This window comes from Anas acuta, chromosome 6 (assembly GCF_963932015.1).
Source record: "Anas acuta chromosome 6, bAnaAcu1.1, whole genome shotgun sequence".
NCBI classification, from domain to species: domain Eukaryota; kingdom Metazoa; phylum Chordata; class Aves; order Anseriformes; family Anatidae; genus Anas; species Anas acuta.
The window spans coordinates 34,908,467-34,926,784 of NC_088984.1; the positions used below are offsets into that span (position 1 = coordinate 34,908,467).

At 35.2% G+C, this 18,318-nt stretch overlaps 1 protein-coding gene across 4 annotated transcripts in view; it reads left to right on the plus strand.

Moving 5' to 3' along the window:
- GULP1 (GULP PTB domain containing engulfment adaptor 1) overlaps positions 1 to 18,318 on the plus strand; it is a 149,043-nt gene that overhangs the window by 99,210 nt on the left and 31,515 nt on the right. For 3 of the 4 annotated variants that reach the window (XM_068686483.1, XM_068686482.1, XM_068686485.1), the window contains 2 exons: positions 9,450 to 9,521; positions 17,158 to 17,256. In XM_068686483.1, coding sequence (XP_068542584.1) covers positions 9,450 to 9,521; positions 17,158 to 17,256 — 171 coding nt within the window. The remainder of the gene's footprint in view (positions 1 to 9,449; positions 9,522 to 17,157; positions 17,257 to 18,318) is intronic. The other variant, XM_068686484.1, reaches the window with a different exon arrangement.

Genomic DNA, 18,318 nt, shown 5'->3' on the forward strand with positions numbered 1-18,318 from the left:
ATAAATCCTAAATTACTTGCAGAATGCTAACACAGAGCAGACCAGTGTGTGCTACATTTACAGGAACAGTGGTGTTCTGAAAACCAGGGGGCTGAAACTTTGGGCAAAGCAGAGTCAAAACTAGGACAGCAGTTTTGCGTGTTGTATACAGGGTGTTATACTGATAACTGCCAAGAAATTTGTGAGAACACCACCACTTGGTGTCTTCATCTTACTGTTCTTTTAATGATAGTGCTGTACTAGATTGTGGTTTTCTTTTTGTTAGTTTGTTCTTCACTGTTTTGTTGTATTTTTTTTTTTCTTCTTTGTTTTGGGCGGTCCTCTATTAGCTTTGTGGGAATACTAAAGAAAATGAACTGTAACTTCAGTTTGCGTAGATTAGTCTTTTTTTGCAAGTAGTAGCAATGAAAATATTTTTTCACCCTGTGGTGCAGTGTAGTTCCCATTAGGCTTTCCAGTGTTGCTGGTTAGCATCTGCAGTGATTAAGTGGGGGTTAGAGGAAGGTGGTTTCTGCATTCTTAGGTTTCTAGCGGTATGTTGGATATCTTTGCAAAGGGATCTGTAAACAGAAATATTTGTACTACACCAGTACATAAGAGTGGAATATAAGAGTTGCTGAAGTTGTGTCTTACTGTTAATTCACTTAAATCACTATGTTGGAGTCTCCTTTATGAAAAAAATGCAAACGAGACGTCAACTTCCTTATATTAAGATATTTGAAAATCTCTGTTGTGTTGGGGGGGAAAAAAAAGAGCATTTCATTAAATTTTGATGGCTTAGTCCAACTTCCATAAAGAAATGACACTTCAGTCAAATCCAATTCCTGTGGTGCAGAACTAAGTCTACTGTCCAGTCAGGGGCTTGTAAAGCTGAAAATCTGCCTTTTCTCTCATTAGGCTGAATATTTGAAAGTTTAAAATACTGAAAAAGCTGAATCATGGGCTGGTAAATCACGGGCTTGTAAAGCTGAAAATCTGCCTATTCTCTTATTAGGCTGAATGTTTGAAGTTGGAAATACTGAATATGAATTATTTTTAGGTAGACTCTTCAGTCAAGGTAGTTTTCTAGTAATGATAAAAAGGTTTATGTAAATATTTTTGCACTGGCAATAATCCAGTCAAGAATACTTCAGAATTGAGGCATTTCAGCAGTATTTTATGTCTTTGGTGACCAAGTATCAGAGGCTTCGTGTTCAGAATATACCTTTCTGAAGGAAATGCCAAGTTTGTCAGTTCTCTCTTTCCCTGTCTGGATATGTGGTACCTTCAAAGAAAAATTCCTGTGAGTGTTCAAGTATCCTTTTCTGTGCAACCATATGAACAGAATTAAAGTCTGCTTGAATAATCACCATCACTGAATGTTTGTTCAGTAATGATAACTCTTACATGAAGAAAGAGATGCTATATTTTTTTGACAGTGAATTCAGAGTTGCTAGTTCTTTTAGTTCTTGAAGGTCAGAGATTAAATGAAATGTGAACTTATACATGTATGACAGTAACAATGGAGGATTGCAGGAGCTGGAGATATTGAGTGTCTCTAGTCAGGGATGGCTCAGTTATTTTCTAGACAAGTCAGGAGCGACTCACAGACCATAAAGGGGTTAAGCCAGATCGCAGTAGTCAATGATATGCTCAGCTGGTGGTTTTTTTTCTTATTAGTTATCCTAAAACATCCAGGAGGTAACAATGACATTCCACAGGAGGCTCTGCAGAGCTGATGAATAATAATGGAGAATATGAAGATACAAATGTGATGTCATTGTTTTCAAGGACATTAGATGAATGTCTGTGTAAAGTGCTCATAGTTTCTGTACTGAAGCACAGGAGCTATTATGCTTGAAGTTGGTGTCTTTGGATTATCCACAGACATCACCTGTTGCAATAAAATGAGTGAATGGATCCTTTTAGAAAAAAAAAAAATCAAATCAGATTTGTTCTGATGTATAAAGACCAAAACTGGAGACACAGTGTATCCCAATTATTCCCAAACTAAGTTTGGGAGTGTTTTGGTTTTTGTTTGTTTGTTTTTACCTTCTTCATTTTATCCAGTCTCTGTGCAAAGGATTCTTACATGTGAAATGTAATGACAGTGCAGCACATGTGAAGAAGGCATGTCCCAATCACAACCAGGAAATATATGATAAGAAATGATTTTCTTCCAGAGATAAATTTGCTCACTCTACCATCTTCCCCTTCCCTTTTGTCCCTTCCCTTTTTCCTTTCATGGAAATATTCTCTTTGATTTTTATATTGTTTTGTTAATATACCAGCTATGGGAAATGTGCTTAAAAGAAAAGCAGACCTTCAATGCAATCATTTGTGCATGTTTAAAATCTTCCCTTTTAAGCTCTTTTCCCACGTAGCAACAGCTTTTTATACATTTTCTAAAAATTACTTGAGCTTGCACTTCTTTGCTCAAACCTGGAGTATCCATCAGGGCTATTCATATGACCCTGCTGCTGCCCGTGTGCTCCTGCTGGGTACTAATGTAGAGCTCACTTGGACCAGCAGTGAATCCTTCACTGCACCGAACAGGTCTGCAGAGCAGAGGTAAAGAACTGCTTTTTCCTCTTCCAGTTTGAGGAGGAAGTAAATCTGCCTGAAGCTGTATTTATTCTCACTTTGCCTCTGGCGAAAATCTGGGAAGCTGATAATGGGGTGTGCCAGGGGAGTGCAGTGTGCAGCCCTCCCCAGCCCCTCGGCTCCGTTATAAGCTTCAGATTCAGCCTGACAGCTCTTCAGGCATGATATAGTTTGATACACGCTTTTGAAGCACTCTGTAGAGATTGATGGACTGAAAAAATAGGGAATGTTTTTTCTTGTATGGCTGTTATTTTCTACAGTGACAGTCCTGACAAGATAAGCTTTTTACCTTTTTTGCTTTCTTTCTGTGTTCCAGCCTGCTTTTATCTTCCATGTGGAGGTACCAGCTGTATCTTAACATTCCTTTACCTTTAGGATGAGATGTTTTTATGCAGAGAACATCTCTGGTACGGTGTTGCAATCTGACTTGGTTTCAAATATATCCCTGTTGATAGCTTTCCTAGCAGATTACCACGCTGACTCCTCGGAGAAGCTTTCATCTTTTACAAAGTGTTTCCGTTGTTCTCCTGAAGTTCTGCTTGCAAAAACACTGGTTATATTAATATAGAATTTCCACTCCTGTTGTGTTTGCCTCTTCTTGCAGCTGTGGATTAAAATGCAGTGGCACTTGAGGAATCTAACCTGGTGCAGTTAGTTTTTGCCTTTAAATTTACACCAAGCTTACTTGGATTTAGCTTACTTGGACCAGGCTTTAAGTCTCTTCTCAGTGAGAAGAGATGTATTTCTCATTAGAACTATCCATGGGTCAGAAGACAGGTGCAGGCAAGATTAGGACTGCCTAATATCCTCAGTTCCTCACACATCCTTAACAGAATATCTCTAGATATTTCTGCTTCCAACATTCTGGTTCCTGGCAAGAACAGCTCCAATAAATGTCTGTATTATATATGTCCATCAGCTGTTCAACGGCATATCTGGAGGTCTCTTCCAACCTAGAAATTCTGTGATTCTGTGATATTAAGCTGTAGTTATAAAATTCTTCATTATTTGTACATTGCGTCAAATTTAAAGACTGAGATGATTACTTACACATTAGTTAGTAAAGAGTTTTTAGTTATTACACTACTAGAAAATAGGAGAAAATTAACCATCAGGGCTTGCTGGTTGCTTAAAATGAAGCATGGCATGTTTTACATCACTATGTCCCAAAGATTCTGTATTTAAAGGTTATCTAATCATTTTAGGCTTGTTTCTCTGATGATGTATTTTTTTGTCAACATTTTAGTATTTTATCAATGTTTTTATTTATATTTATTTGCTATAATTGTTTGCGTTAAACATTTTCACCTATATTTTGTATCACTCTTTTGGTTTAATCCTATGGACAGATGAAATACCTGGTAATATTTAATTTTCATTAAAAGACACTTATTTTTTCTATATATTTCTAGTCATGCAGTCATGTCTTTTTTTTTGCAAATAGTACCTGAATACTCTCTCAGAAAAATGCCTAAAATGTTTTTCCTCTATCAGAGTCACTATTTATGCCTAATGTTACATGTCAGACGAGCAGGGGTTATTCGATAAATGTGCTCATGTCTGTGGCACATTTCTCTCCATACTCTCATGTGGTCCATTTGATTCTGATCTCATCTGAGCAGCAGTCACGTCTGAGACAGATAGTTGTTTTTAAGGTGTGCTAGAGACGTGTAGATCCCCAAAGGTGAAAATGAAAACATTTCTGTACCCTGGCAAAGACTCTAACCGGCAGAGAACTAAGGACACTGTTACAGGGGGACAACTTGAACGTAGGGAGTGGGAAGAGAAGGAACCCAAAATTGGAAGAGATGGGCATTTTTGTATTCCATGTACTTCTGTTTGATAGAGAAGACGCATGTATGCAAGTCTGAACAAAAATTGTTCATATCTTAGGGTATGATTAACAGCTTAGACATTGTTTGTACGTTTTCTGTATAGATTAAGAACTGGTCTCCCAGCTCTTTTCATCCTAGTTCTTTATTGTGTACTGTCATTCTGCTGCTATTAGAATGTGGATATATTTGCTTTCCTTTAATCAGTAAATAAGCATTCCATCAAATTCTGCAGTGAAGTTAATTTGTCAAATGTTGGCAGCAGGTATCCAGTAGTTTGCATTACTTATTCTCCCTTTCTTTACGGTATTAATTCAGTAAGTACTTTTTTTCATTTAATGGCATATAAATTTGTGTAAGAGAAAATTTCTTCACATTCAAGGTTTTCATGGTCATAAAGAAATGTGTCGCTATGAAAGACTGTAGGGTTTCTTTGTTTGTTTTTAAGTGAAACGGGATGGCAAAAGAAAACAAACGTTTTATTACTAATATATCCTACACTGCTCTCTACTGGAAAAGTGGAAGTCTATATACATATTCAAAAATGCACCTAAAACTATTTCTTAATCAGTATTTTCTTTAATGATGCTTTTGACTCCAGTAAAACTTGTTTTTCCTAAGGGTGGATGTGGTTTTGTTTTGTTTTAATTCCCTGTAATTTTGGAAGAAAAGCACCTGGATAGACTTTGTGTGTGAAAATGTTGAAATGAGTGTAATTTTGAGAGACAAAATCTAAGCTGATGGGGAAGAATTACTGGAGAGTGTCATGTGAATGGCAAGGAAAAAAAAAGTGTTAACTCACCTGACCTTATTAATGGCTATTATTTTAATAATTTCTCCAACCAAAGTACAACTTAAAAAGCATTTTTAATAATTTCATGGTGGAATTGAACCAAAATGTGTCTTGCTTAAGTTAAATATAGAGTAAAATTTTCATTCAACTCTTCCTTCTGCATGGAGTTGATTACCCACAAGGGGTCTATTTACTAGTTTGCTGTATAAGACAACCCTCCTGGCCATTGCAGGGCAGAATTATTCTTCCAGTTAGTGTCAATGATAAAACTTCTGTTGATTCTAATAAGATGAAAGAGATCCCAGTAATTCTCCACAGCTGCACTATCTTGCAAATCTTTGTATGTGGAGCAAGCACATCTGGTCCTCTGCTAATACTGGATTATAATGAATTTGATCTGAGGTGTTTGTCTTGTGTGTGGCTGCTCAGAAGCTCACTTTCTTAATAGCAAGCATCAATAAGGGAAAAACAAGCCTTTATATATTTTAAATTAAAAAAAAATCTGTTAAACTGTTTGACTGATAAGATCTGTTGATGTCATAGAAGTTACTTCTGACTATAACCAGCTGCAAGTGAGAGCAGAATAAGTATTGCAAACTTAGACTTTTTTCAGTTTTGTAGGGAATGTGTTTGGAAGAATGGCAGACTGCAATGAAAAATGAATAGTAATTTGGAAATTAATATGCCCCAGTCTGCTATATGTTTATAAAGAGCATTAGATGTCATGAGCTTTAAACTTCTTAAATAATTCAAATGGAACTTGGTTTGATTCTGGTAAAACACCTCATTAACGCTAAACTTAATAATACATAAATATTTACAGAGATGGGTCTGGTGGCACATCTGACTAACTTACTGAGCCTTTCTGTTTGAATTGGCTTATTATGCACAGAGTGCACCAACTTGAAGAAGAAGTCTTTTACTACTTGCGAAGAGTAAACATTTCTAACACAATCACATGTAAATATTTTAACCTGTATTAGGTATTTAATGTTAACGAATGATTAAGAAATTAATGCACTTATTAAATGTCATTTAGGGTTAATACTGAATGATTTGAAGGAGAAGTGCTACATTATTTTCTCTACTCAGCAATTATATTAAGTGTAGGAGTAGTAATAGCTTGACTTTCAGGAATAGTTATGTTTCATGGTGGTGGTGTTCCTTGTCAGATGGCTCTGCAGAGCCAGCTGTGGGACAGAACCTGAAGGGACCAAAGCAATCAGTGACTTAACAAGTACCCATCTTTCTACAGACCTGCTTCCGAAAGGACCCTCATCTTGAAAACAGGAGTCGAATATTAATCATCTTTGATTTGAAGTTTCTCTTCTAGAACCTCTTCCACTATGAACATTTATACTTGCAATGCCACAACTGTACTGGATTCCAGATATAACATATTTTTGTTCTCTTTGTGTGTTCGTGTGAGATTCAGTGATAAAAATCTGCTGAAAAGACAGTAAGGAAATAGCCATCTCCCAGATTTATGAGGATGATGAATTAGTTATTTATTATATTTGAAGTCCCAGAGGTGACAGAGCATCAGTTATGTTTGGGATTATGCAAACACAGTGGCCTTCATGCTGTTGAGCTTGTCATCTAAAGTCTCAGTTTATGCATTTGCTTAACTACTGTGAGTAATGCCGTAGGAATTGAAAAATGGAATAGGAATATGAAAAAAATGCAGTGGTGTGGCAGATGACATAGAAAATGTGCAAAGTAGATGAAACAGCATGCAGTAAAGAGTCTCTAGTTAATGTTAGCTATATGTTAAGCTTATATTGTATAGTCATACTTTATTGTAATTAGAAAATAAGTAGCTTTGATTTGAAATTCTGCTAATATTTTGCCCCAAAATAAATCAGTCCTATTAATACAGATGTTCAGAATATTTGTTCTTGATTTTCTCTTGATTACCATATATTTAAAAAAAATAAAAAAATAAATATGGAGGTCAGACATTGAAATGTAAGCAGTTTTGACTAAAATTCAGAATAAAAAGTAGAACTGCAGTTAACAGACATACAAATATGTATCACATGCAAACCATATAACCCATAGAATGTATGGTCTCATCACCTCTGAGTGATATTGACAGTAATTCTACAAATCTCCTTTCTATTTATAGATTAAATGCATCTTGCTGTATTTCCCTATGCTGCACAGTTTGTAAAATGCAAGCTGTAATTCTAAGTTCAAATTGCTGAGTGTATTAAAAATTTCAGTAGCAATGTTTAATGTCAAAACGAATGTTCATCTGGAAGGTAGGGCATTGCAAATGATTGGGAGAATCTGGGCTAGTGACATTATGCTCCATAAATATTGATATAATGCTCATGATGTTTCCATATACTTCAAGTCTTGGTGATTTCTTTCATAACATATTTAGCAAATGCAATTCGTATGTACTTTTGGGGGGTTTATCAGTCATTTCAAACTGTGCTTTCAGCAGTTTCTCTCTGTACTTAGACATCAAGTGCCCCCTCCCCTTCATGATCAGAAATGAGGGAAGGGGCTGCAGGCGAGGCAGCTACTCCAGGACATCTAGAAGGGCACTCGACACAATCACAGTGCATACTGAGGAGTATCAGTCTGCTCACACTGATGGAGCCCCTGGAGCTGCCAGTTTCAAAACTGTCCAAAGAGGAGGAAGCTGAAGTACGCTTTTCCACCTCACTGCACACAGCAGGGACCTCTGCTTGCTGTTCATCTGAGCATTGTCCACATCTGCAGCTGTTATTTCCTCTGTTTATGCAGGATTCCTGCACTGCATATATAACATAGGAATGCCTCAGCCCTGCCTTGTCACAAAACCTACAGCAGTTACACTTTTGCCTCATGTTGTGCCAAGTGTGTGGTGTATAAATATGCATGTCTGTATGTCACGTGTAGTATCCATAATTCAGGTATCATTTTTTATTCTATATACATCTTCTGAAGCTTTCACTCTTCCAGGGAAGAACACATCCCTTAACTAAAGTGCCTGGAGTTGTTACATAAAAGACAACAAATCAATAATAGAGATTTCTGCTTTGTTATTGGAAAATTTTGGTCTCCTAACTAGAAAGTTACAATATCAGGGAGCATTGACAGCAGATGAGCCTGTATCACTGGGTTTTGATCTACACCCTGTTGTATTCAAGGTGACACAACACATTTCTGTCAGTAGCAAATTGATAATAAGACTTAATTATTGGTAGAGCTGCAAAGTTTCTTTGCCAGTGTACAGCTTGAGCATATAGGCTGTCAGTAAAGTTAAAAACAAACAAACAAACAAAAAAAAAAAAAACAAAAAAAAAAACTTTTGAGTTAGTGTTGAAAGCATCTGTAGCTTGACAAACTCAAGTTGCTTTTGAAACTGCTAAGAATTAAAAGTTATAAAACCTTTCTGTATCATGTCACGCAGAAACTTGTATACTTCAGGGAAAAAAGGGTATTCATCTTTTCTTGCTAGCATTATGTTGGCATATTACAGGTACCTGCTGTGACTAAATCAAGTGTACCTCAGTGTTGAAATCAAGTAGGCAATCCATAATTATTACACAAACAAATGCAGTTTGAGCTGGATTATCTCAGTGTTCATAAAGTTTAGTAGAAACAAGCAAAACTTCACAGAAGGACATAAAGGAATTTCAGTACAAATAAGGAATGGTAAGATCCTGTAGCAATATCATGATTTGTGTATTGACAGGTGTATGTTTGGTTTCCCCTAAAAAACAAAAATGTAACCTGTATTAAAAATTCTTTGATTCTGAGCCTTAATATATGTTAGGACCTGTTTTCTTTAAATCTATGAAATTACTGTACCAAGCAGCTGTAAGACTAGAATCAGTCCTTTTTAGTTTGTCTTGTACCATGGTATGTAATTTTTAGTTACCTAGCCCAAATCTTTGTCCCATTTTGATCAATGGGAATTATCTTATATCCCTGTTTTTGTATGTTTGCGTTATATTCTAAGAGAGATTACCAGAATGATAGTTACCCAATGGAAGAAGGTATCTGTAATTCAAGACTTGTTGTAGGATCAAGATATATAAAATGGTTTTAAAAGTTGCTTTTAATAACTCTTGTTTGTCTGACTATAATTTAATTCTTGTTGCTCTCTTGATTATAAATAGCTATGTACAGATATGTTTATAACTATTGAAATGATTGCCTTTCCAAAATATTATTTGGGAATAGTTGGGAAGTATATTTACTTGTCGGGCCTATCTTATTTCTCACAATTGCGCTGTTTTCAGTTTCTTGGCAGCACGGAGGTAGAGCAGCCCAAAGGCACAGAAGTTGTCAGAGATGCAGTTAGAAAGTTAAAGGTAAGGAACCTTTGTAATGAAAGACAAATAGAATGTATTCTTAAGCTATTCACACAGATAAGACACTTTGCAGGTGTTTCCAGATAAATTAATGAGTTCTGGAAGCAGTTACTTTTACTTGTCTTTTCACTGCCATGTAGACATTTCCCTGTTGTATCCATATTATCAGATACAGCTTTGACTTTACTGTTAGTGACAGCCAATATCTTTAAAGCTCTCCAAACGCTATGAATTGTGGTGGGAAATGCTGATTTGATTTGTTTGTTAAGTCACCTCACAGTTGAATTGTGCTGGTTTGTGCTGAGCTGCTAAATACGCTACTGGAGCATTGGTTTATTATTTATCTGTAAAAATTGTTCTGCCTGTTATTGTACTTTCCATGACTACTACTTCTAGGATTTTCAGTGTTCACTTAAACAAGAGCCGTTCTGAAATGTATGGAAAATTAGGGAGTCTACATGGAAAATCTTGATTCTATGTTATTACTGTAATTACAAAAAAAGGGAGGAGGGGGAAAGGAGAGGGGGAGGCAGGGGAGTAAGGGCATGAACCACACTTCATGTATTTCAACTTGTAAGATTGAGGGTTCCCTTGAATAAGCTTTCTTTACACAACTGCATAGTAATTATGTTCAGTTGTATTGAAACAGTTCGTCACTGTCATTTTGCTCTACTAAAAAGAGTACAGCTGCCTATAAAGACTAGCTTAGTCAATTCTCAGTCTTTTATGCCAAAAAGATGTACTGTATTGCAAGTTGTCAGACATTAACGCCTAGATGTTTTCAAGTGTAAGTATATGTAGATATCCTTTTTTTAACAGAAGCAGCATACTGCAAGCAGAAACAGTGTATGGTTTTGTACGTACCTTACACAGTTTACAGGTAATAGTGAAGTGAAAGCTGTTGTGTTGGATGCTTTCTATTTATTCAATAACACTATACAGAACAAAGATAACTCAGTGCAAAAATAATGTTAGTATAATAGCCTGGCATGGGGAAGCTTCAATTTCATTTTTAAGATGTTATCTTAGACTCCTCGTAAAGTAAAGCAACTGCTGAGTGTCCCTGTCTATCAAGACAGTTCACTGACAGATCCACAATACCCTGGGCATTTCCTGAACACTACAGGTTTTTGGTATGTTGGATTATAAGATTTGGTCCCTTAAAATACTTTGCTCTGAAACCAGGATTTCAACCACCTGTTCTCTGACATGCATGAAGGTCCTGAACTATTGTTCCTTTCTTGGGCAAAAACATTTGGCAGCCTAGCATGAAAATTTTCAAGGAAGAATTTTTAGTATATTCTTATTCTGCTGGTGGAGTATATAAATAGCTGTCTTAACTTTTTATGTGTGTTACCTAAATAAACCACCTCGGAGATGTGTGTCAGCATCACTGCTGACAGAGTGGCAATGTCTTTTTCAGACTTGGAATTTCGGATCTTAATTGACAAATATTGCATGGAATCTCATAATTTCAAGCTGATTAGAAATCTCGAAGTAATTAAAGACAATTTCTGGAAACAAATGAAAAATATTGGAACAGAATTTCAGAGAGCAAATAAAAACAGATTATGTTTGAAGCAATCCTCAAGCTATTGAATACTTACAACATAAAATGTTGATTTATGTTCTGTATTGAATTCTTTGAAGAGAAGCGTAGAGATACTAAGTGTTATTATTAACACAAATCTCTTATTTTTGAGAATGTTAGTTTTTTATGTTTTTTTTTGTTTAGTTTTATTTTTTAAAAAGCAAAACAGCTTGAAAGCTAATGCCTTATATTGAAAGGAAAAGTTCTTAGTGTGTTTTGGAGTGAGAGAGTTGCTATATATATATTTTAAAGTATGTAGCTTCTGGTGTTGTATTTTTGATTACATACAGATTGTTTTAAATCACAGTTTTGTTAATCACAGTTTTTTATGAAAATTAATAGCTAGCAGTAAAAAAAAAAATAAATATGACAACACATGGAGCTATTTTTACAACTGGAGCACATTGCATTAACAACGTTTTGAATGCTGTCACTGTAAGCTATTTTTTCATCATGTCATCAAACTATAGGAGCAAATACATTTGTAATGAAACTCTTTACTACTTTAAATCAAAAGCTTTCCACTCATACAACACAAAGAATTTTTCACTTGCCAAAATAAAGTTTTGTGCAAAACTAGCGTGCAACTCCTTGAACTTGCTTTCACCAGCAGGTGGAGCTCATGTTCTGCAGTAAAATAAAATCACTTGGAAAAAATTACATTTTCTTGATGCTTCTTTCTACTTTTTTAATCGCAAATGTAACTACTACTATATAAATACTTGCTAATTTTTCTGGTTCAGTTGCAATTTTGAATCTACAGTTGCTTCAAGTATCTCTATTTAATTTTTCTGGAAGGTTGTCCAAAGTTTTCATTTAGTCAGGATTTTCACTTGTATTTTCAAACTTGGGGCAGTACTGCAGGACAAAGAATAAATTTGTACACTAATAACTTTCAAGTGTGCTTTTTAATTTCTAAGATAAGGGGGACTGTTCTCATAATTTATTACAAACAATTTTTTCCTTTCAGTTTTCTGTTTAAATCTATAAAATGAAATAAATACTCAGCAAAGTGGTACCAAGATGTTGGATCAGAATAAGTCTGTTAGTCAAATGTGTAAATGTCAAATCACACTTGATAAAATAAAGTAAAATGATACGTTATTTTAATTAAGGAGGGACATAATGTTTCAATTAGTCTGCAGAAATGAATTTGGACCTTGACAAAAAGTTGCAGGGTTGCCAGAGGTGAGAAGAGATTGCAATATCAGCACAACAGATGGAAAGGGCAGCATAACCAGACCCCTAGTAAGAAAGTACTGTGGAGCAGGGTTAGGGAAAAGCTGGAAGTAAACACATGTTTTGGGCTGTTCTTGTTTCAATTTTGGCTATTCTTTTACCCACCTTCCTGCTCAGTGATTATGAATGAACAGAGATTATGTAAGTGGCACTAAGCACTTTGAAGCCACCTGAAATATCATAATTTCGTTAGATCCACATAAGATGTGCATGAGAGCTTGGACCATAATATGACCTAGAAGAAATGGTGACTGTTTTCATCAGACATCTCTTTATAGTGAATGTTGTTATTAAAAAGTAGAGGAAAATCATCTTCTCAAAGCTTGATATAAAGCTGTCTTTCAGCTTAGATAACTATGTTACCCCCTAACAGACACCTTTAAAGATGTTTATGTGAAGTGGCACGTGTGGTGTCTGACACACTGGAAGTCTGTGTAAAATGAAGGAATCGAACCTTTGTAGCCTCGGCTGAAAATTAACACCCAAATCACAGAAACTTCCACCTTTGACGTTTCATGGTTCTTCTTACTCACCAGAAGAGGTGTATATATTAAATAAAAGCACATAGATTTGATATGCATAAGTTAAAATTGATTTTGGCAGAAAAGTTTTTAACTGCTATTTTTTTTTAACTGAAGCTCCTGTCTGATTTTGAAATGTTTATTTTCCTCATGTTGTTTCTAATTGGCCTTCTGATTGCAGTTTACTAATGCTTAATGCCATAAGTATTTCAAATATATTTTAATAATAATATGAAAATGTTATTTTCCCTGCTATTTTAGTAAAAGATAAGACATATGGAAGTTTTTTCTTTCATTTAAAAGCAAAATGATGCCATAGAAAATGGATTGATTTGTATGTCTTGCTTCCCTTTAAAGGGAATTAAATTATTTTAAACTTTATTAAAATACAATGTTAATTCTAAAGCAGTTAAATAAAAACTATCACATTCTACTGAGCTGCTCATACTATGATTGGGCCAAATTTGGGTGTCTTGCCTGAGAACAGTATATGTATAAGCTAACTGCTTAAGAATTTGGACCGTTGTATCTTGTCCCAAGCCATGCTATGATTCATTATAATTTTGTTTCATTGTCCACTTTTATGCCAATGGGAGGCTACAGATTTTTACACTCTTAAATAATGTTGTTACTGCGTGAGCTACAAATATTACTTCGTTTGCAGCATGTGCTGAAAGGACAAAATTAGGAGTGTAAAACTCTTGTGTCCAGAGGCCCCTGAGAGTCCATGTTAGCAAGAATGAACACGTAGAAGTAATAGGGAGAGGAGAAAATAGTCAAGTGGCAGATAGCTGTGTATGGGTTCAGGTCTGCTGGTCAAAACCTATGCAAGTTTGGGAGGTAGCTGAACCAGACGTTCTGAAGAGGTCAGATACAAATAAAATTACTTGTCTGTATCTGTATGGTACCTGTTATTACCATAGATCAGGGAGTGGGCAGGAAAAGCATTAAGAAAATAGCTACAATAGCTACAGATTGTAACTATCAGTTGTACAGATTGACATGTACTTTTCAGTCACTTGATCTCAGTAAACCTTTGATTTAAAAGTTTGTTCATCTCTCTTGGATATCCATGGTGAAGAGATTCTTTTCCTTACGTCTTCCACGATTAACTTGTTTTTGATTTGCACCACTTCTGTAGCTGATAGAGCTGCTTATAAAGTGCCTTTCCGGCCCTCTGCTAATTTGTGCAAATATTTAGTAAGTTTTCTCCATTTGGTCAACATTCCTCTGAATTTGAAAACTTCAGAATGTAGAATTTGAGTTGTGGTTTCACAAGCAGCTGATACATTGCATCCTCTGTGGCCTTCTTAAAGATTGATTCAAAATATCCAAGGATTGCATTATTCTTCCTGATCATTGCATCATGAGAAGAGTCTACAGCTTATGGAAAGCCCACTGTGACACCAAGACTTACTTAATTCTTTCTTTGTAGGTTAATCTATAAAGAAAGAAATTTTGTTCCCAAATGTATGATTGCAAAAGTTGTTATTGCACCAGAGGTGGCTTGTTTGCATACTGGCAATGTATTCTTTACATTATTTGCCACTAGATTCTGCAAACTTGCTCTGTAATGATTTGAGATTTCACTATAGATCATTAGTAACTTTTTGTCTCATTTTTTCATCTTTTTTCATCTTTTTTTTTTATTTTATTTTTCAGCCAGAAGATTTTATTAGTAATTATTTTCTTCCTGGTCATTTTTCAATACTGACATGCTTAAGAAATAAACCCTGCTGGAATACATTAGAAACATATCTGCCCAATGACAATTTCCTGTTTATAACTGCATCTGGAGACTAACTTCACTAATACTTTCTTTGTATTGCTTCATTTCCTAAATATAATGGCATGCAAAACTTAGTCAAATACCTTGTCTATTTTGACAAGCTGCTTTTTTTTTTTTTTTTTTTTTTAATTTAAAAAAGCTTTTTGGTCATCATTAATTTCATTTTGCTTACGTTCTTCAGTTCTTGAACTTTACATATACCTTTTGGGAGCAGAGACGTGGTAGGGTCAGTTTGTTGACCCTTATTTAGTATTGGCAGGAATCATCTTCTGGAACTTCCTCAGTGTTATAAGACTTCTTGACTACTTGGAGCAAGCTTTGGCCAGCTGCTCTAAAACTTGTGTAAGTTACTCAGATTCACTTATTTAAAAATGTTTTCATGTTGTAGCTGTTCAGGTCCTTGATGAAATTATTAAAGTTGGAAACCCAAGCCTTTCATCAACATTCTTAACATGCACTATTGCTTTAACTCAGTAAAATTAAATATTATTTATCCTTCTTGTTAACTACTGCACAGAAATACTTGTGCACACATACCTTAAAATGAATGGGACCAGGAAGCTAGCGTTCATTCAGGTTCAAGGCTGTTCCAAGTCATTTCATGCACCAGGATTATTATTTATGGGGTGGGTATGGTTTTGTGCAATATGATGTGCATTGGGAATTGAAATGCCCAGGCTTTCCAGGTGATGCGTATGTTTTGTGGTCATTCAGTTTTACATGTATCAGAGTGAGCCAAGCACAGAGCCCAGTTGTACTGTTAAAAGGCAGCATGTGTGTCCTTGAAGTTTTACCCCCTAAAAGTTTATAATCAAACCACGAATCAGAAAGGAAAGCTAAAATAAAATAAAATACAAAGGTTTGAAAATGATCTGAAAGATTATTTAATTTTATATTCATTTTTTAAAAAAAAAGTCTATGCTAATAAAACTTTTGTTGGCCTATCACATATTTTTAAAGCAGAGGCATAAAAATCAAACAGGTTTAACTGGTAGTATAACATTAAAGTCTCTGGGGAAGGAGGGGTTGGATTAATTTTTATTAAAGAAAAATATTTTGCCTACAGCAACTTTGAAGTTTCCTAAAAAGTCAAAAAATACTGATAGCCAAAATGCCTTTAAACCTGTGTTTCATTTCTTCAATTAAACCAATATTTTTAAAATAAAAACTTAATATTTGATGACCCACCTTAAGTAAAATAAAGATTATGGGATTGTTATTAGACTGTATTAGAAGTGTACTTTAAATATGTGAGAGATGTGCTTGAAGACAAGTAGGAGTAAAAGGATGTATAAATTGCAAGAGCTGTATGCATGACACTGAAGACAGGCAGAACAAAAACTTAGTTCAGCTTTGCTGAACTTTTGAACAGCTGGTTTTCTCTAGGAAGTCATCATGTACAAACCTTCATGAAATATTTGGTCAGTGACTGTAGCAATCCCAGCTGTTGAAATACAAAATGGCTAGTAAGATTTAAGGGTCACTTCTGAGAGTGGTGTGGGGTTTTCACTGTGGTGGGCTTTTTCTTTTTTTTTTTTTTTTGTAGTTCTTTTGGTTTGTTTTTAACTAACTTGTAAGCATGATACAACTTCAAGTGTGTTCATATAGGTGCCAAGCAGAGACTCCAGCTCCTCTGGCTCTCAGTGAGTTATTGTCCTTTTTTATGCATTTGAAAGGAACATTCCCAGCTGTCAAAGACTGGAGAGGAAAAAGGCTGGTAACAGAGCAAAGTGCAAAGCAGCACCATATCTTTGTTGAGAAAGTTACCTAAGTTCATGACACTTCCTTTGACAGGAGTAGCAAATTTTAGGCTCTTTGTTTATTTTGTACACAGTGTTCATGAAGGAAAGGCAAGTCAGACCCAGCTGTTAAAAAAGGATTTATAAAAGGATGGAAAATATATTAAATAGGATTTATGACCCAGTTGTAGGAAATGTCTAGCCATCATCTAGTGAACTGTTAGCAAATAGATCCTGAGAATATGATAAATTAAATATTTGTGTTGACAGCTGTAATGGTTTCACACTGAACCTGTTTAAAAGAATTAATTTTCTTAAAATAAATGATACTTACCCTTCACGATTTTGTATGGAAATGCATATAGGATTAGTGTAATGTGGAAAAAATAATAATGCTCACTAACAACCAAGCAGTTAACAAACTGTCTGTCTGAAGGTTTTCATATTTCTACTGTTCTAGTAATCTGATGTAATGCTGTAAATTAAGTGCATAAATTAAAGGTAATATTTTCAAGAGAATCAGATAAATAATTTAAAATTATAGTTTCCTAAGCATAGGAATATTCTACAGCATGCAATCAGAAATGCTGTCATGTGACCAAATACGACTTTGGGAATGGTTGGTGGTGTTTGTAAGAGCTTGTTCAAGAAGAGAGGAAAGAGCCCCAGTTTGCAGGAGTTAAGAGGAAATGAGAAGTAATTATAAATAAATAAATTTTATTAGTAATGTGATTGCTGTAATGCTTTCCTTTTGTAGTTTGCAAGACATATCAAGAAATCTGAAGGCCAGAAGACTCCCAAAGTTGAATTACAAATTTCTATCTATGGAGTGAAAATTTTAGATCCAAAAACAAAGGTAAGAGACGTACTTATCTGTGATGCTAAAGCAGTAACTATGTATGGCTTTTGCTGCTTTTAATGTTTATATTGTTATATATTAAAAACAATTACAGTGAAAGCTATTCCATTGATGAAAACATCGTGTTAAAATGCCATTTCCTCTTACAACATGTAGGTAACATCTTCCCAAGAAGATACATGATGCTCAGAAATACAGACTTGAGCTAATGTGGGATTTAATTTTTATAATGCTTCCACACCAGGACTTTTAAACCCTGAGGAAGATGAAAATGCAGTGTTAATTGTATGTTAATTTGCATGTGGTGAATTCCATTCCAAGTGGTTGCCATGGTGTAGGTGCCTCCACGTAGGGGTTTTTCGTGAATTTGAGGAGATGGTTTGTTTGCAGTGACTCATTCCTCATGATGTTGCTTTGGAATTGCACCTCACTTTCTTTAACTCGTTCATTTTTTTCTTCCCTTTTGGTATTTTTGGGTTTTATTATTGTGTCCCCCCTTCCCTAGAATGCATGTTTTTCAGGTGTTACCCATTATTCTGTAAGCTTTGGGCCATAAGGGCTACTGTATGCTTTTCATCTAACAATTCCTGCCTTTTCAGCAGTTGTGGTCCATTGTGTCATCCCACTGATGGGCTTTTGATTTGTTTGTTTGCTCTGGTATTTTGGAAAGGGTTACATATTAAGCAAAACATCCTTCTCACAGACTTCAAAGAAGAATGACATAAATACGATCTAGCTAAATGAGCAATTATTCCGTAGTCAGCAATTTGTAACATATGAGTGTTCTTAAGTCTTTTATGCATATGTTGAATTTTGGAGTAGAATGAACTGTTTGTTGCTACTTTTTACTCATGGAATAGTTATGGCCATTCAGAGAGTGGTACTGCCTTTGGAGAAAAAGTGGGTTTGGTTCAGGACTGTATCTGCTTGCAACCTATGTTCTCTTCAATCTTGTGATACAACCACAATTCAGTAATTCATAAGCACAAAGGATAAAAATATCCATGTCAACTTCATTGCAGTTTTTGCATCTTCCTTATGTCGTATGGTAGAAGGGAG